Source organism: Myotis myotis, unplaced genomic scaffold (assembly GCF_014108235.1).
Source record: "Myotis myotis isolate mMyoMyo1 unplaced genomic scaffold, mMyoMyo1.p scaffold_m19_p_17, whole genome shotgun sequence".
NCBI lineage: Eukaryota > Metazoa > Chordata > Mammalia > Chiroptera > Vespertilionidae > Myotis > Myotis myotis.
In genome coordinates, this window is record NW_023416321.1 from 15,326,599 (window position 1) to 15,349,439 (window position 22,841).

At 54.8% G+C, this 22,841-nt stretch overlaps 5 protein-coding genes across 12 annotated transcripts; 1 reads left to right on the forward strand and 4 right to left on the reverse strand.

Moving 5' to 3' along the window:
* Nucleotides 1-382: 382 nt before the first annotated feature.
* Nucleotides 383-5,797, forward strand: LOC118671495 (PSMC3 interacting protein). 2 transcript variants are annotated; one of them, XM_036339730.1, is made up of 8 exons: nucleotides 385-835; nucleotides 932-1,032; nucleotides 1,180-1,269; nucleotides 4,017-4,128; nucleotides 4,536-4,681; nucleotides 4,793-4,846; nucleotides 4,993-5,052; nucleotides 5,134-5,797. In XM_036339730.1, exons 1-8 carry the CDS (start codon nucleotides 529-531, stop codon nucleotides 5,188-5,190), a joined length of 927 nt encoding a protein of 308 aa, XP_036195623.1. In that variant the 5' UTR covers nucleotides 385-528; the 3' UTR covers nucleotides 5,191-5,797. The 2 variants fall into 2 exon arrangements, with proteins under 2 accessions (XP_036195622.1, XP_036195623.1); XM_036339729.1 differs by having other exon boundaries at nucleotides 383-835; nucleotides 4,993-5,797.
* LOC118671498 (60S ribosomal protein L18-like) lies at nucleotides 1,968-2,593 on the reverse strand. The gene has a single exon (XM_036339737.1). It carries the CDS (start codon nucleotides 2,576-2,578, stop codon nucleotides 2,009-2,011), a length of 570 nt encoding a protein of 189 aa, XP_036195630.1. The 5' UTR covers nucleotides 2,579-2,593; the 3' UTR covers nucleotides 1,968-2,008.
* MLX (MAX dimerization protein MLX) lies at nucleotides 5,411-10,829 on the reverse strand. 6 transcript variants are annotated; one of them, XM_036339731.1, is made up of 8 exons: nucleotides 10,222-10,829; nucleotides 9,606-9,642; nucleotides 9,062-9,151; nucleotides 8,689-8,795; nucleotides 8,354-8,453; nucleotides 8,060-8,159; nucleotides 7,286-7,476; nucleotides 5,411-6,499 (listed from the first exon to the last, which is right to left on the reverse strand). In XM_036339731.1, the coding sequence occupies exons 1-8, from the start codon at nucleotides 10,261-10,263 to the stop codon at nucleotides 6,270-6,272; spliced, it is 897 nt and encodes a 298-aa protein (XP_036195624.1). In that variant the 5' UTR covers nucleotides 10,264-10,829; the 3' UTR covers nucleotides 5,411-6,269. The 6 variants fall into 6 exon arrangements, with proteins under 6 accessions (XP_036195624.1, XP_036195627.1, XP_036195625.1 ...); XM_036339733.1 differs by having other exon boundaries at nucleotides 6,293-6,499; nucleotides 7,275-7,476; XM_036339734.1 differs by lacking the exon at nucleotides 9,062-9,151 and having other exon boundaries at nucleotides 8,689-8,769.
* A 156-nt stretch (nucleotides 10,830-10,985) lies between these two features.
* Nucleotides 10,986-15,248, reverse strand: COASY (Coenzyme A synthase). 2 transcript variants are annotated; one of them, XM_036339727.1, is made up of 10 exons: nucleotides 15,106-15,248; nucleotides 14,044-14,745; nucleotides 13,063-13,277; nucleotides 12,658-12,789; nucleotides 12,339-12,528; nucleotides 12,191-12,255; nucleotides 11,976-12,060; nucleotides 11,703-11,800; nucleotides 11,467-11,613; nucleotides 10,986-11,371 (listed from the first exon to the last, which is right to left on the reverse strand). In XM_036339727.1, exons 2-10 carry the CDS (start codon nucleotides 14,732-14,734, stop codon nucleotides 11,318-11,320), a joined length of 1,677 nt encoding a protein of 558 aa, XP_036195620.1. In that variant the 5' UTR covers nucleotides 14,735-14,745; nucleotides 15,106-15,248; the 3' UTR covers nucleotides 10,986-11,317. The 2 variants fall into 2 exon arrangements, with proteins under 2 accessions (XP_036195620.1, XP_036195621.1); XM_036339728.1 differs by having other exon boundaries at nucleotides 15,112-15,201.
* A 5,235-nt stretch (nucleotides 15,249-20,483) lies between these two features.
* Nucleotides 20,484-22,383, reverse strand: HSD17B1 (hydroxysteroid 17-beta dehydrogenase 1). The gene is made up of 6 exons (XM_036342005.1): nucleotides 22,287-22,383; nucleotides 22,023-22,190; nucleotides 21,707-21,886; nucleotides 21,505-21,598; nucleotides 20,813-20,990; nucleotides 20,484-20,731 (listed from the first exon to the last, which is right to left on the reverse strand). The coding sequence occupies exons 1-6, from the start codon at nucleotides 22,381-22,383 to the stop codon at nucleotides 20,492-20,494; spliced, it is 957 nt and encodes a 318-aa protein (XP_036197898.1). The 3' UTR covers nucleotides 20,484-20,491.
* Nucleotides 22,384-22,841: the final 458 nt, after the last annotated feature.

Here is a 22,841-nt window from a genome sequence, read left to right on the forward strand (position 1 = left end):
CTCAGGATTGTTTGAGCTGCAGGGACAGCTGCTCTTTTGGCCTTCACCTGACCTCAGAAACTAGAAATACTTATTTTAAGCTTCGTCCCACTGGCCACTGTGGGCAGGAGTGGAAAGTACCTGCCAGGTGTTGCCATAAAATTGACTCAGCCAACAGGAAACTTCGAAAAGCTTTGTGGTTTAATAGACCCCTCGCAGCCCTACCTTCCCGTGGCGTTCAAACCACAGCATGAGTTGAGCGCCCCCTGTGTGCGGAGCTCGGTAACGAGCAAACAAAGGTGACTTTTCTTTCCAGGGTGTTTTACTTATTAAGTCTACGATCACCCTTCTGCAAGCAACCCTGGCTCCTACTTTACAAGTAAGACTAGCGGCAAAGGGCCTCGGGCCGTGGGCTGGTGGCCCTGACGGTAACTGCGCTGTGACCTTGAGCGGGCCGACGGCCCAGCGGGCGTTGACCCCGAGGTTTCCCGTCGGAACCTTCGGCCCTGCTCAGCCGCCGCGGGGGCCGGGCCACAAGACCGAGGCGTGATGTACTCCGGCTTCCGTTCCGGGGGGGAGCAGGGGAAGGTTGGAAGTGTGTGCCCCGCCTCCTCTGCGGACTCCCAGGCAGGGGGTGGTGCGCGGTGTCCTAGCTCCGGGCAGAAACCCGCTAGGGGGTCCCGGAAGGTCCGCTTCGTTCCTCGCGAAGGTTTCCTCTTCCGCCAGTCGCCGCACGAGGCCCGCCCCTCCCGCCGCCGGAAGAAGCCGTTGCCCGGAGCAACTGTAACGTCCGGCTTTCGGAGTTTGGCGGCGGGAAAGGCCATGAGTAAAGGCCGGGCTGAAGCGGCGACTGGCGGTACGCGGGCCTCGGGAGCCGGGGAGACCCGGAGGGGAGCGGGTGAGGGGGCCGGGGGTCGGCTGAGTGACCCCGCCCCTGTGTCTTCTCCCGTAGCCCCCGGGATCCTCCTGAAGTACCTGCAGGAGCAGAACCGGCCCTACAGCGCCCAGGATGTGTTTGGGAACCTGCAGCGGGAACACGGGCTGGGCAAAGCGGTGAGGACCCGCTCCCGGGGTTCCTCCCCTGGGGACCCCTCGAGTCGGCCACTGTAGCCCTGGGCTTCCTAAGGCTGGTCGCGCGCTGCCCCTAACACTGGCCGCCCGGCCCGCAGTCACTGATTGCCCCGCACTCCACCCTGCCAGGCCGTGGTGAAGGCGCTGGAGCAGCTGGCCCAACAAGGCAAGATTAAAGAGAAGATGTACGGCAAGCAGAAGATCTATTTTGCGGACCAGGTGAGGGAAGTCTGCGCAGATTACCCCCCTCCCCCGCGTGCGAGCCCAATTTAGATGAATCAGCCCCACGTATGAACCCTCTCTGGGAGAACTGAGGCAATCCATGAAACTCCGCTGTCTTACGCCGTTAAAGGGGCCCCAGCCATCCTTTAAATCAGTGTGTGTACTCCCTTGCTGTGATCCAAACTTCATGAGGTTTCCATACTTAAAATATGATGGCAGAAAATCCAAGATCCAGTTCTGTTTGGAAGTTCTTACTCCCAATCATCTAGATTAGAACCACCTTCTGCCAAATTACTTCTGTCTCCACCCGCCTTCCTAAACACACACATTAATTTTGCATCTTCAGCCCAAACCTCCAAATGGATGTCTTTCAGAATCATTATGGCTAGAGTAGAATGCTTCATCTCTCCCTTACTGGCTCCTCTCACATTCTTTTATTTTTATTTTATTTATTTTTATTTCTGTTGATTTCAGGGAGGAAGAGAGAGAAAAAAAACAACACACACACAAAACATCAATGATGAGAGAGAATCATTGATCAGCTGCCTCCTGCACGCCCCACCCTGGGAATCCAGCCTGCAACTTGGGCATGTGACCTTGACCAGAATCGAACCTCTGACCTTTCAGTCGCAGGCTGACGCTCTATCCACTGAACCAAACCATCTAGGACACTTCTTTTTTCTTTCTTTTTTTTTCAGCATCCAAAACCTCTTTAATAACATGATAGGATTTAGGGTTAGTTTTTGTAGCCGCGGCTGGCCCGGCGGCCTCTTGCACGCTCGAACTTCCGGCCCTTGGATCGCACGTAGGGTTTGGTGTGGCTGTGGGGGGTTCCTGGGGCCTTGCCGAAATGCCTGTACACCTCGCGGCCCTTTCGAGGACCAGAAAGCAAGACGGTGCCACAGCCCTTGGGGGAGTCCAGGGCCAGCTGGTCGAAGGTGAGAATCTTGCCCCCAGCCTTGAGGATGCGGCTCCGGGCGCTGCTGCTCACAGGAAGGGCACACACCTTCAGTTTGGGCACCTCCTGGATCCTCACGTCATCGGTTATAGTCCCTACAACCACGGCGGTTTTGCCCTCCCGGCCAGGAAGCTTCATCTTGCAGATCATCTGGGAAAGGGACCGAGGTGGCCGGTTGGTGCGACGCATGAACAACCTCTTCAGCACCACTTGGTTGAAGGTGGAGTTGGTTCTTCTGGCCAGAAACCTGTATAGCTTGACCAACAGCCTTAGGTAGATGTCCTGGCTCTTGGGCTGAACTTTGCGCCGAAACTTTCGGTCTTTGTTTTGGCGGATGTCGACTCCCATGATGGCGCCTTCTGCTCCACCAGGTCCGGAAAGAGAGAGCAGACACTTTCTTCTTTCTTAATGGAATCACTCTTCACCCAAGCCCGAGATGAGGGGGTCATTCTTAACCTCCCGTATCTCATGGCTAGCCAGCCGTCAAGTCCAGCTGATTTTCCCCTTCTTGAACCCACATGCCATCACTGCTCTAGTTCAGATGCTCCTCATCTATTGCAATATCCTAACATCTCCTGGTCTCCACAAACACTGCAGCCAGAGCGATCTGTGTTCATGAAAATCTAGTCATGACATTTTCTATCTAAAATTCTAGTGCCTCTGGAACAGGTAAAAGGCACTTGGAGACTTGGCCCCAGCCTGCCTCTAACCTCATCTGTCCCTGTTATTTCTCCATCCATTAATGCTAGACCATTAAATAGGTTTTACTCCTGTATTCTTGCCCATTGTCTTTCCTTTGCCTGTAGTGTGTTAGTCCCTTCTTCCTCTTATACCTCTTTGCCCAGCTAACTTACTCATCCTTTAGAATTTCACTCAGGCACTACCTTCTCCAGAAACCTTCTCTGGATGCTCTGAGCTAATGGCTTACCTCTTGAGGCATACTGTAGTATAATTGTCTTTTTACTTGTCTCCCCCACTAAACTGTCCTAATACAGACCCCATTTCTTATTTATCTTTCTTAACACCCCACAGTATTTAACATCCAGTAGACATTAAATACTCGTTTAACTGAATCAAATCACCATCAAGGCAAATTTTCCTAAAATAGGTTTCATTGTGTTACTACTCTGCTGAAGGTCCCCTAAAGGTGAAGTTGGAATTTTTTTTCCTGTAAAGGGCCAGACAATTGTTACACTTTGCAGGCCAGGTGGTCTCTTGCCACAGCTACTCAACTGTCAAAACCATGCAGGATTTGGCTTCCAGGCTGTCGTTTGCTGCCTCTTGTTGTAAAGGTTTAACATTGCCTAATGTAGAGTCCAGGCTGCCCCGGCTGGATTCACATCCTTTCTAACCTGCTCCTCTCACCAACTGATGAGACCCCCACTGAGCCCCAACACAGTCTCATGGGAGGGGCTCCTCAGACTTTATTCCTAGAGTCCCTTAACGAACTCCCTCCCACCACGCCCCTGCCATCCAGACTCCCCCTGTTGTGGAAGCTCTCGTTCAGTCATCACTGTGGGAAGAACGGTCCTTTCCTCCTTCAGCCTAGTGAGAGTTTTGATCACTAAACTGACATATTTGTCCTATTCAGTCTCCTGACAACCTAGAAGCCCCTTGAGGACAGGCATTAGGTTTCAACTTTGATACTTCGTTGTTGGGCTCAGTACTAAGTTGAATGATCTCTCTCAGAAGTACACTCCTGCTATTTCGGAAGGTTCCTGTGTGTCTGAATGTGGCCTTTTGGACGCGGGGTCACACATCGGGCCACTCTTCTTGTCTTTGGCAGGACCAGTTTGACACGGTGAGTGATGCTGACCTCCAAAGCTTGGATGCCAAAATCGTGACCCTCACTGCCAAGGTGCAGAGCTTGCAGCAGAGCTGTCGCCAAATGGAGGCTGGTAGGAATGGGCTGTTCGGAGGGTGCCCCTCGCTAGCATCAGGTCTGTCCAGAGGTCAGGATTACTGAGGAAATGGGTTGTTGACTGCATTGTTGTCTCAGTGCAGTGAGGATCCCTTTGCTGGGCTGCCATAGCATTACATTCAGAGAAATAGGACAGCTGATAGCTTTTGAAATTCAAATGGGCAGGACATGCATCTGCTTTCCTTGTCATGATTATCAGCATACTGTTCTCACACTTCCCTGGCTACAGCTTCCTGGACATTTCTAGAATCAGGGGCCCATTCCGGACCCTGGGTGTAAAACCCAGAGCGAGTGGAGGCCTGGTCTCCTGCCTAAGGAGTACCCACTGGAAGAGAACCCCTTCCTTGGGGGACAGCAAGTGATGTCAGGGAGATGTGGTTTCAGAGCTGAAGGAGTTAACTAGTGCCCTGACCACACCGGAGATGCAGAAAGAGATCCAGGAGTTAAAGAAGGAATGTGCTGGCTACACAGAGAGACTGAAGAACATCAAAGCAGCCACCAGCCATGTGACCCCGGAGGAGAAAGAACAGGTGAGTTGGGAGGGCAGGCAGCCTGTGCAGAGAAGCGAGCACAAGAGTTGACCCCAGCAGCTGCCCTGCCGTGGGGCTAAGGGCTTAGAGAAACCTGTTCCCCCTGCTTAGGTGTACAGAGAGAAGCAGAAGTACTGCAAGGAGTGGAGGAAGCGCAAGAGGATGGTAAGTGCAGGAGTTCCCAGGCAGGCCCTGGAAAATAGCCGCCCCCCCCCTCCCCCCCCCCCCACGAAACTGCTGCCATGTCATGGACCTGTTAGGCAGTGCCAAGTGCTGCCCATCTGCAAAGGGGTGGTCTTGTTTCTTGTCAGGCAACAGAGCTGTGTGATGCAATCCTGGAAGGGTACCCCAAGAGTAAGAAGCAGTTCTTTGTAAGTGGTTCTCTTGTTCTTCCTTGCTCCCCTGGGGTTCCGCCCAAAGAGGTCTCATTCACTTGTCTCATTGCCCCACAGGAGGAAGTTGGGATAGAGACAGATGAAGATTATAATGTCAAGCTCCCAGACCCCTGAGGGCCCCCGTGGTAGGACGGGTGATGGGGACGGAGTCTCAGACTGGCTGCCAGCTTTTTTATTGTTGCTGCTGCTTTCAGCCTTTGAGCAGGGCAGCTGGGAGAGGGGCATAAGCCAGAGTGTTAGGCAGAGCGGGAGGGGAAGGAGTGCTGTCATCCAGAGTCGATGGGTACACTCATTTACATGGTCTAGAATGTAACACTTAGACTTGGAACAAAACTAAAGGAAAGCATTTGGCAATATTTATTGTAATATAATTTGATATAAAAATATTTAATTTCCTCTAGATAATCAAACCTCCCAGATAACAAATCTGAGGAAGGCAAAAGGGAAGTTGGGGGACAAAGGTAGAGAGAGGCTATTATACACAGCATTCAAGGAGTCCAGGGCTGCACCCCAGACTCTCTTGGGTTCCATATACCTCAGGCCTTCACCCACCCCCAAGTTCTGGCAGAAATGTAAGCAGCACATGAAAGATGGTAGAGACCCAGATACATCTGACAGAAAGCTGGCGGTGGTTTTAAGGCCCAGCTAATTTTTTTAAAATTGTAATTTCAGCAAAACTTTTGTTGGTATTTAGAAAAATAAAAACTTTTGTCACATTTGACTTTGCTGTGCAGCGCCAGTGCCTGTGGGGATAGGGCAGGAGTAGGTGGGAGGTTGCTTGTCTGCTGCCCGGAGCAGCGAAGAGGTGGTGGAGTCAACAGCAAGAGCAGGACCCTGGCAGCCGAGCCTGAGCCGGCCAGAAAGCCGTGGCTCTACCTCGGGCTGACCAGGCAGCTCTAGCCTAGGCATGAGCAGCCTTTCAGCCTTCATAGCTGTGGAAGTCTTTTCTCTTAATGCATTCCTCCCAAGCGACTCCTGCCAAAATGGCCAAACTTGGGCCAGCTGTCACCCAAGATACCGAAACAGGCAAACAGTTTCTAAATATGTGTAGATCATGTGCTGAATTCTGAGGCTTAGGAAAGGGGTGTGTGTGTGCATGCGCCCCGCCCCCCCCCCAAGAGCAGACCCCCATTCTGAGGACTTCTATGGGGGGAAGACTGGGTAGGTTTGAGCTCTACAGTCAATATAATAAATTAATCAGAAGCTTTCACAAACACCCCAGCCCCACTGAGGATGAGGGGGGCTAGGGGAGGAAACATGAAGGAGAAACCAGCTGACTGGTGTGCGGTGTCGCAGTCCAATCTCACAAGCCCAGTGGTTGTGACCAAGTAGGAGACTTGAGGCCTCTTGTTGGCTATTCTGCAGGTCAGTAAAGCTGGTTCTTCAGTTGGTGCAGGACACCGATCACGATCTCCCGTAGGGTCTGTTGAGGGCAGCAGAGGAAGAGAGATGATGCTCAGGTGAGGGCAGAGAGCTGTCTGGGACACCTGACCAGGTGCGCTCTTTCTAGCGGGGGGAAAAAAAAGCCCCTGGGAAGCACTAATGTCTACAGTTTACTTTGCAATGCTCCCAAAACAGGATGGAGAAAGGGATGGTGAGATGGACAGCTATGGGGTAACATGGAAAATATTAATGGTAGAATTTGGGTGATATATGAATATTCAGTGTAAATTCTCTTGATGTTCCAGTATGTTTAAAGTGTCTCCTAATAAAAATGTTTGAAAACAAAAGAGAATCTGAGAGACAAGTTTAAGCCCCAGAAGAAGCAACAAGGCCTCAAAAGCAGAAGACTCAGTTTAATACCATTAACACACCACATCACTACAAGTAAACTCCAGGAAAAGCTACCTTAGTAGGCCTGGGGTTGGGGCTAGAAATCTTTCCCAAAACCCCATGTAATTCTGCTTCAAGTGATGGGGCTTACATACTGGGCAGCTGAGGAGGGACCAAGGTGGCCACAGCATGGACTAAACCAAGGCAGAACTGGGCCTTATAGGCGTAAGTGCTCAGATCATACTTGATAAATGAAACGGTAACAGGAAAATGTAAACTTTAGAAAGCAAAAGGGGGACGAGTACTGAAAGCTGCAGAGACACCCTGAAGAAACCTAAAGTCTGCTGCCTGCTTTTCGAAATGGCTGGGTCACTGCCTGAAGGTGGGAGAAGCCGCCAGGCCCTGTGGCCCCTGCTGCCCCATACCTGAGGCTTACAGTGCTCTTCAATCCAGCTGAAGACACAAGCCGACAGCTCCTGAAAGCTGGCCATGGAGATGGAAGCATTGAAGGACTGGAACAGGGCGTCCATGATGCCTTGAAACACATTGAACTTGACCTGGTCGGAAACCTGATCCTCCCCCTCGTGGGGGTTGTCCTGGTGTGCCTTCACAATCTGCTCGTAGTTCCTAAAAGCAAGCAGGCCAGGGCTGAGGTGCTACAGCAGCTCTACCAGGCCCGGAGGGGAATAGGGTGACCTCAATACCTCCCCCAACCAAGAAGGAGATTCCTAGAGAGCTTTGGGGATATATTCATAAGCTAGATACTGCTTTTAGGTTAAAAATAGACACCTATCTTGCCGAAACCGGTTTGGCTCAGTGGATAGAGTGTCGGCCTGCGGACTGAAAGGTCCCCAGTTCGATTCCGGTCAAGGGCATGTACCTGGGTTGCGGGCACATCCCCAGTAGGAGATGTGCAGGAGGCAGCTGATCGATGTTTCTAACTCTATCTCTCTCCCTTCCTCTCTGTAAAAAATCAATAAAATATATTTTTTAAAAAATAGACACCTATCTTCTCTAACCTTCCATTAACCCAACAGACTTTTCTAGTGTCTACTATCAGGGACTATTGGGGGACAGGTTCCTGCCTCTAAGTGGCCACCGGAGGGAGTGAGAATATTAGCTGATGTGGCCTTTGAACAAAAGGGAGAGTGAACTGAAGTGGGCCTCAGTCCCCTCAGAAGCCCCGGTTCCCACAGTTGGGCGCGCTTACACTTTCATGATCTTTAGGGCCATGACGTCCTTGCGTAGGGTGGACACCTCCTCCTCCTGCTTTTTCTTCTCCTTGTGCAAAAACTGGATGTAGTCAATAGCTAGGGTGAAGGTGGACAGAGGTTGTGGGCATAGAGGACATCAACCAGAGGACAAGGCTGATCTTGTTTCCCTTTTCCCCGTTCCCCAAGTCTCCCATTACAACCACCCAACAGGGCCAGGCCAAAAGCGGGTCCAAGGCTAGCCTGCTTATAGCCCCACTGCTCCAACCCCTCCAGGGGTCTCCCCGCCATACTCTTCTGCAGAACGATGGCTTTGCTGAGCTTCTGGGAGCCAATGGAGAAGTCCTGCTGCTGGCAGGTGGGGACGATGGTCTGCAGGTCGTCATAGCCTCTCTGTGGAGAGAGCAAGGGACATAGATGCCTTAACTCTGAGGGGTTAAGACAAAATGGCACAAACTGTTCTTCCATGACACTAAGTCCCATTCTCACAAACTAAAAGGAGGGAGGTGTTCATGTCCGGGGACGACTAGCTGCCCCCAGGTCGCTTGGGCCTGTCTGATGGGGTCAGGGCACAATGAGTCTGAAATGTGCAGGGCCTTCCTGTGCTGGCTGAGGCCTCCCCAATCACCTTGATAGCATCCCTCCTCTTCTGTTCAGCCTGCGTGTGTGCTCGCCGGCGCCGGTCCTTGTAGGACTCCTTGTAGGACTCCTGGTGGTAATCACTGTCCTCGTCATCTATGCTCAGAGTTGGGGGCAGGAAGAGATCAATCTGGGGCCCAGGGAGACCCAGCTAATCCATCTGTCCCTAACTGGGAAGAAGCACGTAGCGCCCAGGTAGCAGATGGACACGGGAACTTATTCTAGATGCGGCAAACAATGATGAGACCCTGTGTCTAGCACTAGGGCTCTAGCACCCCACGTGGATGGCCAGAGCGTCCTAAGAAAGACACCAAAATGATGGCATATCTGAGCCCCGCCAGATGGGGGATGTGGCTGCCTACCTGTGTTAGGGACGGAAGAGGCACTGGTGGAGCCGATGCTATTAGCTCTGGACACTACACTCCCCTTGCGGGAGCTTTCTACAAAAAGCCCTGGAAAAGAGAGGCCCCAATCACTAAGGGGTAAGGGGGGGGGGGGGGGAGACACTGCTAGGCCTTCAGACACCTGTGGGCACCACTGCTCCTGATCCTTAAATGCTGACCTCTCCCCTTAAACCAAAAGCTAGCCGTACTGGGCCAGCCACTTCTAGAGCCATCTGCAAGGCTCCTGTCCCTGGGTCTAAACTGCTCCACTGGCCTGCAATGGTACTGCCGGTTCACAAAGCAACACCTGGGCTTGATGAGGGTGAGAGTGACCAGCTGTCACTATTTCCATCCCTTCCCTGTTCCACAGCAGAGGGAACTAGGCTCACCCTCCCGTGCCTCCTGCCCTGGTCCTCCAGCTCCTCCCTCACTGTGTCAGGCTCAGAGACGGTGGGCTGCGGTCAGCGGTGGCGGCCAAGGCCAAGGGAACCTACAGGGCTGAAGTGGGTGGGGAGGCACTCACCGGGGTCCAGGCTGTTGTCGCTGTAGGCATACTCCACCTGCGGCACCCAGCAAGGGAGGAAAGCGCGTCAGACCTCCGTCCCGAGGAGGCCTCTTCCATTCTCTCTGCGTACAATCGTTTGCGCAAAAGCAGGTGTGCAGGCAATGGAAGGACCGACAGGCACGTGCACAGGCAATGGACGGACCGACACGCACGGGCGCAGGCAATGGACGGACCGACACGCACGGGCGCAGGCCATGGACGGACCGACAGGCAGGTGCGCAGGCAATGGAAGGACGGACGGACACACACCGGCGCGCGCAAGAAACGGAAGGCTTTCCCCGAGAGCCAAGACTGGCTAGGTCGTGGGAGCGCCGCCCCTCGGCATGACCCCGCCCGCCCCACACCGCCACCTCCCAGTCCCAAACCCGCCCTCACACTCGCGCACCCACGCCTCAGCCACCTCCCCACCTTAGCACGCGCGGGGGGCGAGCTGTCTTCTCTGGAGCCCCCGGGCCCGGAGGGCGGAAGCGGGGGTACTTTGGCACCGGAGTGACTGCCCTCATCTTCCGGACCCCCTACGTAGACGCGCCCGACCCGCCCTCCCCTCCCCGACGTGCTCGCCCGCGGAGCTTGCCTTGACCCAGGGGTCCTCCAGAGAAGCGCCGGGTTCGGTCATCCCGACCCACCGCACCGGAAACCAGCCGGCGGCCGGCCACTCGTCGCCAGGAAAAGCGAGGCGCGCCCACGTGGCCCAAACCAGCCAATCCGCGGCCAAGGAGGAAAGGGCGGGGCGAGGGTGACGTGCGTGCGCAGCCAGGGAAGGCCGAACCCGCGGAGTGCGCTGAGCCCCCTGGGTGGCTGACGCAGGTTGCGTTGTGGGGGGTCACCCACGGGTCTCCCTCCCTGGGGGCAGGCGGCAAGCAGCGCGTTCTGTGAAGGGGGTCCCTTCAAAAGGCTTGTTGCAGGAACGCCTGCCGACAGCTGTGCACACACAGGCGCACGGCCAGGCCGAGGCGGCCCTGGGGCTGCCTTCCTCCCGGGCCCACCAGTCCGGCCAGCCATCACCTCGTCCAGCTCCACCAGGCTGCAGGCTGTGTGACGGCAGAGGCCCGCCTGGCGTGGAAAGATGGTCCTCCAACGTCAAGCCTAGGATCCAGCGGGGCACTTGTGGAATTAATACTTCCAAAGAGCCTATTGGCCAAGTTATGCTACTTTATAGATAAGGAAACCGAGGAACCTAGCAAGTTTGTGGCTTGTCCAAATGCACACAGCTGCTCAGTGACAGGGCCAAGGCTGGATAGCTCCAAAGGCCATGCTCTTAACCACTGCACTCCTGGCTCAAGGATCCCAAAGTTACCTAGAGGCATTGGAGCAGGAAGCAGACACCATACAGACAGCACCTGGAAACACTGACCTTTAATTCTGTTACAAGTTCCATTGTTTGCCCTTTCCCCCCTTGCTCCCCTACTAGTCTTAGGCATCAGACACCTGTAGGCAAGAATGGGGTTGGAATGCCAGAGGGGCCTGTTCCCCAGGACCACATCCTTAGTGTTGGTCAAACACCTGCAAGCTGAGTAGGCTTCTGTGTCCACCAGGCCCTGCCCCACCCAGCTTAGCTCAGAGCCCTCTGGGCCCAAGCTAGGTGAGCATGGAAGCCCCCATTCCTCCTCACCACTGGATGATCTCTGGTCAGCTCGAGGGGCCAATCCGGCCCCACAGAAAACTCATTATCAGTATGGCTTCTTGGCTATGCGCTTCTGCAGGAGGGCCCAGGCTTTCTCCACCTTTGGGCAACCAGAATGTTGTGAGGAAAAGACAGTCAGGTAGGCATTCACTGTAGACTCCCTCCCAACAACCCAGCTTTTCCCTGGGCATCCACCTGGAGCTGGGTGACATGTGGCTCCCATAAGGTGCTTAGCACCACGTGGCTCTGGTTCACAAGCTGCTGTCCACTCATCTGGCTCTGCAGCCGGCTCTGAGCTGCAGCCTCACTCAGGCCATCCCTCTCCCTAATTCGTCGTATGGCCTGGGTACAGACATGACATTTGTCAGCCAACTGGCTCAGAGCAGGATGTAGTCTGCAATGGCGATGGGGGGGCAGGTGGGCTCCAGTACCTCAGTCTCAGGGACGACAATGGTCCACACCTCATGCACCATGCTCTGCCAGCCGGCTTCAAAGAGCATGGCAGCTTCAATCACGCATACCTGCTTTCCTGTAGGGAGACTCCAGTCACTACCAGCAGTACCCTATCACTTGCTACCAGTCAGAGGGTCAACGAAACATGGTCCCTGGGAACGTGGGTGGTCTGGCTTGGAGCAGAAAAACTCCCAGGGAAAGGATCTGCATAACTGTGCCCCTCAGCTGCTCCCAACAGCCCTCTGACTCACCCTCAGCCACAGCCAGCTCCATCTCCTCTCGGGCCAGCTTGGCGATAACCGGCCACACAATGTCTGTGAGCATCTTCAGGTGCTTCTGAGAAGCAGGATGGAGGGAGTGGGCAGTGGTTACTCCCCTTGAAGATGGAGCCAGCCCAGAGAAGTCCATTGGGTCCCAACCCCTGGGTCTATTGCAGTGGAGAACCTTTGGAGAGGTGTGTATTTACCTTGTTTCCAAAAACCCGGCTGCCCAGGACCTTCCTGTTGATAATGCCATCTTTATGGAGGATATCTAGAGGACAGAGACAGAGGATTGGGCAAGGAGACCAGGCCATCTCTCACTTCAGGCCTCCTCCAGCCCTCTCCAGTCATTACCTGTTCCAAAGGCTTGCACCACGGGCTGGTAGGCAGGACCACCCGGGGCATAGGCCCGATGGCCCAGCTGGTCACAATCGATGACATATGCCCCCAGGCCCTTCAGCCGCTGAGCTACTGAGCTCTTTCCAGAGCCACTTATGCCTGTCAGCCCAATCACGTAGAGACCAGGAGGGAGATCAAACCTCTCCTGGGGGTAGATAAAAGGAACCCTAGTTACTAGGGTCCTCAGGCTCATGTTTGGGCTGAATCCTTCAGTCTCCACCTTCTGGCATTTCCAGCCTATCCAAGAGGGTGAGGGAAGGAAAGACATGCTTACATATGGAGGCCGGAGCAGGTTTCCCAGCATTCGCTGGCGGGAGCTGGAGGAGCTGATTTTGTCCTCTTCATTTTCCCTGTGGCTTAGGTCGTGCAGTAGCTGAATCTGGAACAAGGCAAGCTCCTCCAGGTCCTGAAGTAAAGAAGGAGGGGTGAGGAGAGGGAAAGAGGGGTGAGATGAAGGGCAAACCCTGACACCAACTTGCCCCCTTATCCTCCCCTACTTACTCCAGAGGTAGAGCTTGCCCCAGAAGACAACCTGGGAACCAGTTCCTCCTTGCCTCTTTCTACCACCCTGGGCCCCCTCTTCCCTCCTCTGGGGTCATGGTACTTCCAACAGCACCCTCCCCACAATAGCCTTCCCCATCCCCATCCGCTCCCTCTGCCAATCTCCCTCACAGGTTACATTCTCAAGGCGGAAGCGGTTGACGGCCATCCCCCCACGATAGGTCTCCTCGCTGACCACCAGGAACTCCAGGGAGGGGTCAGAGCCAGCGGGCCCATAGGGGTCCAGCAGGGGGATGATATCAAAAGCCAAGGAGGGCTTGATGTCCACCAGGAACTCACTCAGATGTTCCACACGTTCTGCGTAGGATTGGAGCAGCTCTGGGAGCAACTTGCCTGAGGAAGGAGCCCAGAACAGTGAGATCTTTTTATTGGGGAGGAAGAGGATGGACCAGTTTGGGGAAAAGTGTCCCTAAGCATCCTGTCTCCAAAGGTGGGTGGCAGGAAGAAAGGGCTAAACTGGGATGTGGTCTGTGATGGGAAAACTATGAGGGGCAGGCAGCAGGCAAGCACAATCGTCAGTGCAAGGGCTGGCACGTGTCCAGAGAACTAGCAGTGCCAGTGGGCGTCAGAGCCAGACAGAGGCGTTCAAGGATTTGTTAAAAATGCAGACTCCTTGGTTCCATGTTTGGGGTGGGGGGGGATTCTGATTGACTGGTGACCAGATTACACATTGAGAAAAGGCTGCTTTGATTCATTTAACGAAGTTTCCTTAACACCAACTGAGTGTCCGGCACTGTGTGTGACATTCGGGAGGGGTAGAAAGTAATGGATGGCCCTACCCTTTCTCAGCCTTGGTACTACTGGCACAATACAAGGAGTTTTGGGGCCCTAGCCAGTAAGGCTCAGTGGATAGAGCGTCGGCCTGCGAACGGAAAGGCCCCAGGTTCGAATCGGGTCAAGGGCACATGCCCGGGTTGTGGGCTCGATCCCCAGTGCAGAACTTGCAGGAGGCAGCCGATCCATGATTCTCTCTCATCATGGGTGTTTCTCTCTCTCGCTCCCTCTTCCTTCCACTCTGAAATCAATAAAAATATATATTTTTTAAAAAAGGAGTCTTGGGGGTCCTCCACCACCCTAATCCGGTGTTTCCCCCACTCACTCTTCAAGAGGTCTTTGTCTGCTACTCCCACCACAAGCTGCTCCTGGGCCAGGACGCAGGCGACACTGAGCAACACCTTGTGGGCGTTGTGCAGGCGGTCAAACGTGCCACCCACAGCCCCGCGACGGTAGCCACGCACCGGCTGCTTTGGAGATCTGGCCACGGGGGAGGATGGCCTGATGGTGGAGGGTAAGGAGACCTCCACCGGCAGTCCTCCGTGCTCATACTCAGGGTAGAGCAGCACTGAAGCAAGCTGCGGACAACAACTGTAACAGCTGGTGGCGTAACGCTCTAGCTGTTGCTTGACCGGGTTGTACTGGCTTCCATCCAGGGTCTGGAAGTCAGTCAGCACCACCTCCGGCGGGTGGGCCAGATTCTGGACGGAGCTGGCCAGGGGAGGGAGAAAGGCGCTCTTGGTCCGGATATTGGTGAGCAGAATCCTGATGTCCAGGTGCGGGTGCACGTTGGCGCCAGCATAGAAGTGCGAGATGAAATCCAGAACCTCAAACGTGGCCTGCACGGGGGTGGACAGGGGCTGGGCCGGGCCCTCCAGGCTCATGCCCGGCTGCAGGTGTACATAGAGTGTGTCGTGCACGAGCCGGGCCGCAGAGGTCAGGATAGGGGCCAGGCGAGGGGCCAAGGAGGCCAGCGGCGTCGTCAGCACCAGGAGGCCCGACCGGAATAAAGCCATGCTGCCCAGGCCTGTGGACAGTCAGGGAGACCAGCAGAGGGTGACTGAGGGGGTGTCTGTACGGGGCCTTGGACCCAAGACAGGGGACATAGGGGGTCTGTGCCAACCGACAGGAACCGGGGGAGGGGACGGGGCCTGGGACACCGCGCCTCGGGGCTGTGCTCTAGGACTCGGTTTCCTCCTCAGACGGGGAGGTGAGCTCGCTGAACTGAATCAAAATCCCGGGAGAGGAAACTAGGCATGAGCCCCTGAGTCATAGGGCGGGGGGTGCAGAAATTCGGGGCCCTCCTGTAAGCTGTACCAGGGCCTTCAAGGACTCAAAGGAGGGGACTAAAGGCAGGCACTCAGGCTCGGCTCGGTCTCCTACTTACTGGTACCTCCGGGGTCTGGTTCCACGGGCTACACCACTGACGCTTTCCCGAGATGCAACCCGGAAACACTAGCTAAGAATGGCGACTCTGAGCTACGGAATCCGGAAAAGGCCAAAAGTCTTGCTTTCTGTCAGGCGCGGGATTCTCGCGAGATTTCTCATGGGGCGGGGCCGAGATCTGAGCCGCTGGGGGACTGTGTGCGGGAGGGCGAGGCTAGCTGGAAAGTCGGCCCGTTTCCCCGCTACCCTGAAAGATTGGCTTCAGCCAGAGGCAGAACACCTGGCTTTCTTCCCCTCCCCTCCCCTCCCCTCCCCTCCCCTCCCCTCCCTCCCCTCCCTCCCTCCCCTCCCCTCCCCTCCCCTCCCCTCCCTTCTTTTTTAAAGTGAAGAGGTGTCACTTTGTAAAAATATATATTTTATTGATTTTTTACAGAGAGGAAGGGAGAGGGATAGAGAGGTAGAAACATCGATCAGCTGCCTCCTGCCCAGCCCCCCCCCTCCCCCCCCCCCCCCCCCCCCCCCCCCGGGATGTGCCTTCAACCAACGTACACGCCCTTGACCGGAATCGAACCCGGGATCCTTCAGTCCGCAGGCCGAGGCGCTATCCACCGAGCCAAACCAGTTAGGGCCCTGGCTTTCTTTCTTAATAAATTACAGGGACGGAGTTGGGGCGGGGGTCACAGGGTAGCGCTTAACTTCGGGCTCAGTGTTCCTGGATCCTCACCCCTCTCCGTGCTTGCAATGTATGCTCTGTGCACCATTCGCACAGTGGGAGCGGTCTTCTAGGAGGAGCCTTGGGAAGGCCATGTGTTGTTGCGCCCGCCGGATGGCGGAGCCCAGCTGGAGCTCCCTACAGACCTCAGATTCTGGTGGGCGGATCCAGAGACGGACTTGTCTTGTGTCTGCCCCGGACAAGCCTTGGAAGTTCTCTTCTTGCTCATTAAACCTGCCCCCTAACCACTCTGCTGTGCACCTGAAACGGATACAAAGTATAGGAGTGTAAACGGTAATTGAAAAACAAAATTAGAAAACAAAACCCTGCTACCTGCTAATCTGGCGTGGGCTCCCTCTCCCTTCACCCTCTGTGCACGGGGCAGCAGTTTCAGAGTCCACCCGGGACCACACATTGGCAAGCCACCTAGGAGACGGGAGAGATGGGCCTTGGGGAAGAGGCATCTGCTGGGGGAACGCAGGTTGGACATCGACCTCCGCAAGGGGAAGGGTGGTCTATACACTAGATCAGTGGTTCTCAACCTTGGTTGCACATTAGAATCACCTGGGAATCTTTTTAAAATCCTGATTTCTGGGCCTCTCCCTGAAGTATGGTAGCAATCATTTCAGGTAGAAACTATAGTTTAACTCTAACCCTGCTGTTTGGCTTCTGTACTTATTTGCTTTGTTTAACAATAGAAAAGTTATTTTGAGGGTGGGGTGGGAACTGGGTGGAGGAGAGCTATGGGGGGGAAAAAAGAGGAACAACTGTAATAATCTGAACAATAAAGATTTAATTTAAAAAAATCCAAAAAAAAGAAAAGTTATTTTGATTTTCTGAATTATATGAATCACCCCATTCAACTGAATACCCTATTGCCCTAGCCGGTTTGGCTCAGTGGATAGAGCGTCGGCCTGCAGACTGAAAGGTCCCAGGTTCGAGTCCGGTCAAGGGCATGTACCTTGGTTGTGGGCACATCCCCAGTAGGGGGTGTGCAGGAGGCAGCTGATCGATGTTTCTCTCTCATCGATGTTTCTAACTCTCTATCCCTCTCCCTTCCTCTCTGTAAAAAATCAATAAAATATATATTTAAAAAAGAATACCCTATTGATTGTAATGTGAAATCCCATTGGTAGTGGTCATACTGGTCTTAGAAAGCACATTTTCCTTTACCTGGGAAGGACAGCACAGTTATCCCAAGGTCAGAGGGCTCCAGTTAACGTGTCCCTGTTGACTCAGTGTTCTGGAGACCCAAAAACTGGAATCTAGATAACATGCTTAAGTCTGACCAGGTTCTTCATTCCAGACCCGAGGGCTCTAGATAATGTGTTTCTGTCGATTCAGTGACCCAGAGACCCAAAACTGTAATTTAGATAACATGCTGCTTCTGCTTCTGTGAACTGCTTTTTTGCAAACCAGGTTCCTCATTCCAAACCTTGAGATATAATCAATACCTTTGTGATCTTTGCCTATATAAGTCTGGCTTTGCCACCATCTTATCACTATGAGATTTGGGAAAGCAAAATGGCCCTCATAGTCCCGGATTGCAATAAATGTGACTCTTTAATTCAACTTCTTGAGGCGTCCTTCTGTGATTCTCGGGGTACATTACAACAATCCTCTGGAAATTCTGTTTCTTTGTTACTAATGTTGTGGCCTCACCCCATAACAAAGAAACAATTTCTGGAGGATGAGGCCCAGAAATCAGGATCTTAAAAAGATTCCCAGGTGATTCTAATGTGCAGCCAAGGTTGAGAACCACTGCGGTAGATGCTTGTGGGCCATCACGTGACGCTCCCAACGCCAGCAGGTCTAATGTGCTTGTTGGAGGAGCTGTGCGTCGTGCCCTGCAGCAAAGGAGGGAGCCCAATAGCTGCTGCCGTGGGCTGGCCTCCACCGTGGGCACCTTGGCCACCAATGCCCAACCGGAGGCTGGAGCTTGAATTAGGAAGTAGGAAGAAGAGCTGAGGTTAGAAAGGACATGCAGTGGTTCACAGCTCTGCTCGCGTCGGCTGGTAGACAGGTGGGAGTGTTATGGGTTAGCTCAGCGAGATAGACCACCGACTCAGAATTTAAATTTAAGAGCCTTTATTAAGCTGGCCAGCTGACCACAGCGCGTACCTTCCCCTCCGGAAGCCTCAGATGGTGTTTTGAGTGGAGACATGAAATGATTAGACTTTCTTTTTTAAAGTCTGGCTGCAATGGGGAAACGTCGCTGTTGGCAGGCAAGGGTGGGATCGGGGAAACCAGTTAGGAAGCGATTGCAAAATCCAGAAGAGATGATAGTACATGGACTAAGGTAATTTCCAAATATGTCTTAAAGAGTGAAGGTAGAGCTGTCAGTGTTTTCTGGATTGGTTGAGGGATGAGAGAGAGAGACAGGGAGAGAGAGAGAGAGAGAGAGGCTGGAGTCAAGGAGTATCTAAGGTTTTTGGACTGAGAAACGGAAGCATGGAATGGGCATATATGGAAGTAAGGGAGACTGGGAGGGCTGGAAATCAGAAATGGGGCTTTGCAACACATTAAGTTTATTAGGCACCAAGATGTTGAGCAGACAGTTGGAGATACATAAGCCTGGAGTTTTGGGGGACAATGGAGTTGGAGATATGTGGAATTTTTTGTTTAGGGGGATGATCAGCGTGTAAATGGTATTTGAAGTCATGGGACTGTTACTGAATCACCTCCCCAAAATTCAGGTTCATGTACCTTCAATCTTTTTAAAAATATATATATTCTTATTGATTTCAGAAAGGAAGGAAGAGATAGAAACATCAATGATGAGAATCATTGATCGGTTGCCTCATGCACGTTCCCTACTGGGTATGGAGCCTGTAACCCGGGCATGTGCCCTTGACTGGAATCGAACCTGGGACCCTACAGTCCACAGGCCGACACTCTATCCACCAAGCCAAACCAACAAGGGCCATGTACCTCAATCTTTAAGGCATATTTGGAAATTACCTTAGTCCATGCACTAGTAGGCCAAAACATTGAGACTTCGGTGCGTGGAGACAGAGGAAGGTTTATTTGATTTGACAAAATTGAGAGGATTGGAGAACAGGATCTCTCAAATCCACTTCTCCCCAAAAGCAAAAAGTAGGGAGTTTTTATGTGGCTAGGGAGTAATGGAGGGGGAGTTTCAGGGAACTGAGAGAAGCCTGTGTTTCTTTAGTCACAGATAACTTTTTCCTGTATCAGACTCCTGGGTACCAGCAGCTGGTTATAGCTACCTTGAAGATATTCTTTCCTTCTGCAAAACAAACTCATAAATTATCTTCCTGCCTCTGAAGTGATCTCCTCCTGCATGGCAAAGAGATACCACATCAGCAACTTATTACTACATTCCTGAGAACTAAAGGGGTTGACCAAGAAGAATGGTTAACATTTGAACAAAGACCTAATTAAGAATTAAATTATTCAAGTCTAGCCACCAAAAATACTACGAGCATTGAAAGGGGCTCAGTTACAGGACTTCTTAGGATTATTAAGCGTATGGATATATGGGTGAGAGTGGTCCCCTTCAGTCTGTCTCATCATCCCGTCCCCGCACAGTAACCTCGTGAGCACCTGCACATACACACACACTCACACACCCGGGCAAAGAGAACAGGCCCCACGCCTCAGAGCTGCGTGCCACCTTGGCCCTGACCCTTTCCTGTGGCCTCCCTGGATGCTGCCGGGACAGCAGACCCATTTGGGCCAGCAGGGCAGGGAGAGGGATAGGGACGGGGTGGCTGAGGCCCCTTCTGGAACCTTCTCCCAGGAGCAGAAGCAGCAGGCAGTCCAGAGGCGCAGAGCAGATCATTACCTGGAGGTAGGGGCAGGTCAGGATGCAGCGCCTCCTTCCCCCAAAGTCCCCTACAAAGCTCCCAGAACCCTGGTAGGTGGCAGGGTCCCCCCTATTCCCTCTTCCAGGCTCTGCAGCCAAGCCCCCTCCTGGTCTGTCCCCCACTCCCATCCCCTCCAGGGCACCCTGCCCCTTTCCTCTGCCTGCAACCTCCTCACCTAGTTTCTGTCTGTTCACCCTCCTCCAGCACCCAACCTGGAGGAAGTGGCTCCTGCCGCCCTAGCTTCTGCCGCTGGCTTCAGGAAGGAGGACAGACCACTGGGCAGAACAGCCAGGTCTGGAGCCTCAGCTAAACCTCCCCGTGAGAGGCAGGGCCTGGCTGGAGGGGCCGCTCCTGCTGAGTTTCGCTGAGGGCAGGGGGCACGGGGAGGGTGAGTAGGGCTGTCTCCTTTTAATTCATTTGGCCTTGTTTCTCTACACATCTGGTTTCCGCATGGGAATACAAGTCCCAGACCTGCTATGAAGACCTCTATACCAGCACTTTCAGGCATGATCTCAATTAATTCTTACTATGACCCATGACATAGGAATCATACCCATTTTACAGATAAGAAAACAGACTCAGAGAAGGTAAAACATTTGCCTGAGGTACCATGACTAGTGGGGGCCAAGCTGCCTAACTCCTACTGCTGCAGATGAGAGCCGCGGACTTGAGGCGCGACCCTGGCCAGCGCTTTCCTCATTCTGGGAGGTTTCCAGGTTGGGGTAACCCGGGCTCACAACACGCCTGCGGCACCAGCCGGCGCAGTGCTGTCCCCCTCCACTCCCCAGAACCCCACCTCCCTGGGCTCGCAAAGGAGAGAGAGGGAGACCGTGGGGACCAGGCCTTTATTTCGGGGCAGCTGGAGACGCGCCGAACTCAGGGCCGCCTAGTTCTCCGGCTCCAGCCTCCGCCTGAGCACCTTCCGGACCCTCGGCGGGCTTGTCGCCGAACACTGCGCGGTGCATGGCGGCCACATAGCTGCAGCCGCTGGGGTCGGCGAGGCGCAGCCGCATCAGGGGCAGGATGCGCTCGGAGGCGAAGTAGCGCAGGGCTGGCTGCGGGGCGCGCAGCGCGGCGAGGAAGACCTGCGGGGTGCGGAGAGGAAGCTGGGGCTGGGGGCGAGGACTCGAGTGCCGCCCGCTCCCGGAGCCCGGCCTGGCACCCACCTCTGTCACCTCCTCTGGGTCCTGCGCCGCTTCGCGGAAGACCTGCTCGAAGTGGCGCTGGTATTGGGAGAAAAGCTCTCGGGTTTGGGCATCTGCGCTGTCCAGCGCCGCGTCGAGGCCGTCCTGGACTTTCCCCTGGAAGGCGGTGCGCACCGGGCCGCACTCGATGAGGCTCACACTGCGACCCGAGAGCGGCAAGTGGGCTGGGAGCCCGTGAGAACAGAGCCCAACCTGGCCCCCAGCCCCAGCCCCCAGTCCCCGCGCACCGCCAGGAGGGAGGGTAGGAGGGTCTGCGCACTGGCAGGTGATCGGCGCATAAAGCTAACCAGAGCGCTTGCAAGCGGCTCACTGCCCGAAAAGTGCTCCCACTTCCACCTGAGGGTCTGAGAGCGACTCTGGCGTCAGAATTCCAACCTGGCTGGGATGCATCAGAATTTGAACTTGGCTGGGTCACGTGCTGTGTGACCTTGGGGCAGTCAGCTAATCTCTCTGGGCCTAAGCTTCCCAGTAATAACAGACACCTCACCAGGTAGGTCACCCGCATGGGCCCAGTACAGTGCCTGGCACACACAGATATGGGCCGCAGTAGGGAAGGGCAGGGAGAACGCCTGCCTGGGCGTAGCTCCACCAGACGGGGTATGGGAGTTCCCAAAGTCAGGGTCAGAGGGTTCCATGGGTGGGCGGGGACTCACTGGATCCCGAAGGGGGGCAGTAGCACCGCCAGACTCTCGCATAAACCTTCGATGGCGAACTTGCTGGCACAGTAAACAGCGTTGAAGGGCAGCCCTTTGAGGGGAGATGAGGCTGCTGAAGACTCAGATGGGAGCGCGTCCCGGGAAAGCCCGCTGGGGCGCCTGGTGCCCGGCCCAGCCCCCCTCCACTCACCCCACTCACCCATCAGGCCTCCCATGCTCCCAGTCACCAATATGCGTCCTGAGCGGCGGCGCTTCATGTCCGGCAGGAAGGCCTGAAGCATCTGCACCATCCCGACCAAGTTCACGTCCAGCACAGAGCCCACGGCCTCCGCCGAGTGCACCTCGATGGGCCCGTGCAGGCCCCGGCCCGCGTTGCACACTGTGGGGAGAGGTTCGACCCCTTGTGCCTCCTGCACTGCCCTCCGTCCCGGCCGGTCCCGTGTTCCCTGAGCCTCAGGACACCTTGGTTTGGACACGGGACAGGGAAGGCTCCTGTATATTTTGGGGAGGCTCACCCAGCACGTCCACGCGGCCCTCAGTCACACGTGCCCTGGCAGCAGCCACGGAATCTGCATCCTGCACGTCCAGCTGCAACGTCTTCAGGGAGCCGGGCGGGCACCCTTGGGACCCGGCGGCCTCCCACAGCGGGCCCTGCGCGCTCAGGTCCCGTAAAGTGGCATACACTGGCGGTTGGGGACAAGACGAGGACCTGACGTCCTGCTTAACTTACCGAGGTGCCCTGGGACCAGGGCTGCTCCCGTCCCAACCCCCGCAGATACCTTTGAAGCTCCGGGAAGGGTCTGCCGCCAGACGCAGGGCCAGGTGCAGGCCGATGCCCGAGGAGCAGCCGGTGATGAGCACCACTGTGCGGTCCATGGGGAGAGCGTGTGGGAGAGGCTCTGGTCTCGGGACTAGATATCACCTACTTCGCCCCGCCCCTGCCCCCAGGGATCCTCACCCCTTGTTGTGTCTGCAGCACCACCTCAAGGCTGAACCTCCAGAGGTCCCTGGCCTGCTCTCCCCACTCTGCTCTAGGTCAAGGAGAGATGAGGCCCTGCTTGGAAGGACCTGCTTTAGTTGCTGGTCAGAGGGCGGGCGAAGCTTTGCAAGCAGGAAGTGTGGGTTCCCCGTGGCACCGAGTGCCCTGCGCAGATCTTTCCCTGGGCATGCCTCTGCCCCACGGGGACAGTGATAGTTTCCAAAGTTTGCTGCTGAGGGTATGAGAGCCAATGTTTGGGCAGGCATTCTCAGTTCAAAGGTCAGGGGTTAGTTTTAGCAATGGGGAGACAAAAGCAAGGGGACAGGGGGAACGGGCCTCACACCGGTGTCCATGC

What these genes read in the sequence shown, in the direction of transcription:
- LOC118671495 (XM_036339729.1), top strand. Translation starts at nt 529, where the DNA reads ATGTACTCCGGCTTCCGTTCCGGGGGGGAGCAGGGGAAGGTTGGAAGT. An exon ending in AGATCTATTTTGCGGACCAG is followed by an intron (nt 1,270 to 4,016) that starts GTGAGGGAAGTC and finishes TGTCTTTGGCAG; the next exon opens with GACCAGTTTGACACGGTGAG. An exon ending in CCCCGGAGGAGAAAGAACAG is followed by an intron (nt 4,682 to 4,792) that starts GTGAGTTGGGAG and finishes CCCCCTGCTTAG; the next exon opens with GTGTACAGAGAGAAGCAGAA.
- LOC118671498 (XM_036339737.1), bottom strand. Translation starts at nt 2,578, where the DNA reads ATGGGAGTCGACATCCGCCAAAACAAAGACCGAAAGTTTCGGCGCAAA.
- MLX (XM_036339731.1), bottom strand. Translation starts at nt 10,263, where the DNA reads ATGACCGAACCCGGCGCTTCTCTGGAGGACCCCTGGGTCAAG. An exon ending in CTCTTCCGTCCCTAACACAG is followed by an intron (nt 8,796 to 9,061) that starts GTAGGCAGCCAC and finishes CTCTGAGCATAG; the next exon opens with ATGACGAGGACAGTGATTAC. An exon ending in CAGCTGGATTGAAGAGCACT is followed by an intron (nt 6,500 to 7,285) that starts GTAAGCCTCAGG and finishes TGCCCTCAACAG; the next exon opens with ACCCTACGGGAGATCGTGAT.
- COASY (XM_036339727.1), bottom strand. Translation starts at nt 14,734, where the DNA reads ATGGCTTTATTCCGGTCGGGCCTCCTGGTGCTGACGACGCCGCTGGCC. An exon ending in TTGTCGTCCCTGAGACTGAG is followed by an intron (nt 11,614 to 11,702) that starts GTACTGGAGCCC and finishes GTCTGTACCCAG; the next exon opens with GCCATACGACGAATTAGGGA. An exon ending in CACATGTCACCCAGCTCCAG is followed by an intron (nt 11,372 to 11,466) that starts GTGGATGCCCAG and finishes GGTTGCCCAAAG; the next exon opens with GTGGAGAAAGCCTGGGCCCT.
- HSD17B1 (XM_036342005.1), bottom strand. Translation starts at nt 22,383, where the DNA reads ATGGACCGCACAGTGGTGCTCATCACCGGCTGCTCCTCGGGCATCGGC. An exon ending in GAGCATGGGAGGCCTGATGG is followed by an intron (nt 21,599 to 21,706) that starts GTGAGTGGGGTG and finishes CTCCCCTCAAAG; the next exon opens with GGCTGCCCTTCAACGCTGTT. An exon ending in CTGCCCCCCTTCGGGATCCA is followed by an intron (nt 20,991 to 21,504) that starts GTGAGTCCCCGC and finishes CTCGGGTCGCAG; the next exon opens with TGTGAGCCTCATCGAGTGCG.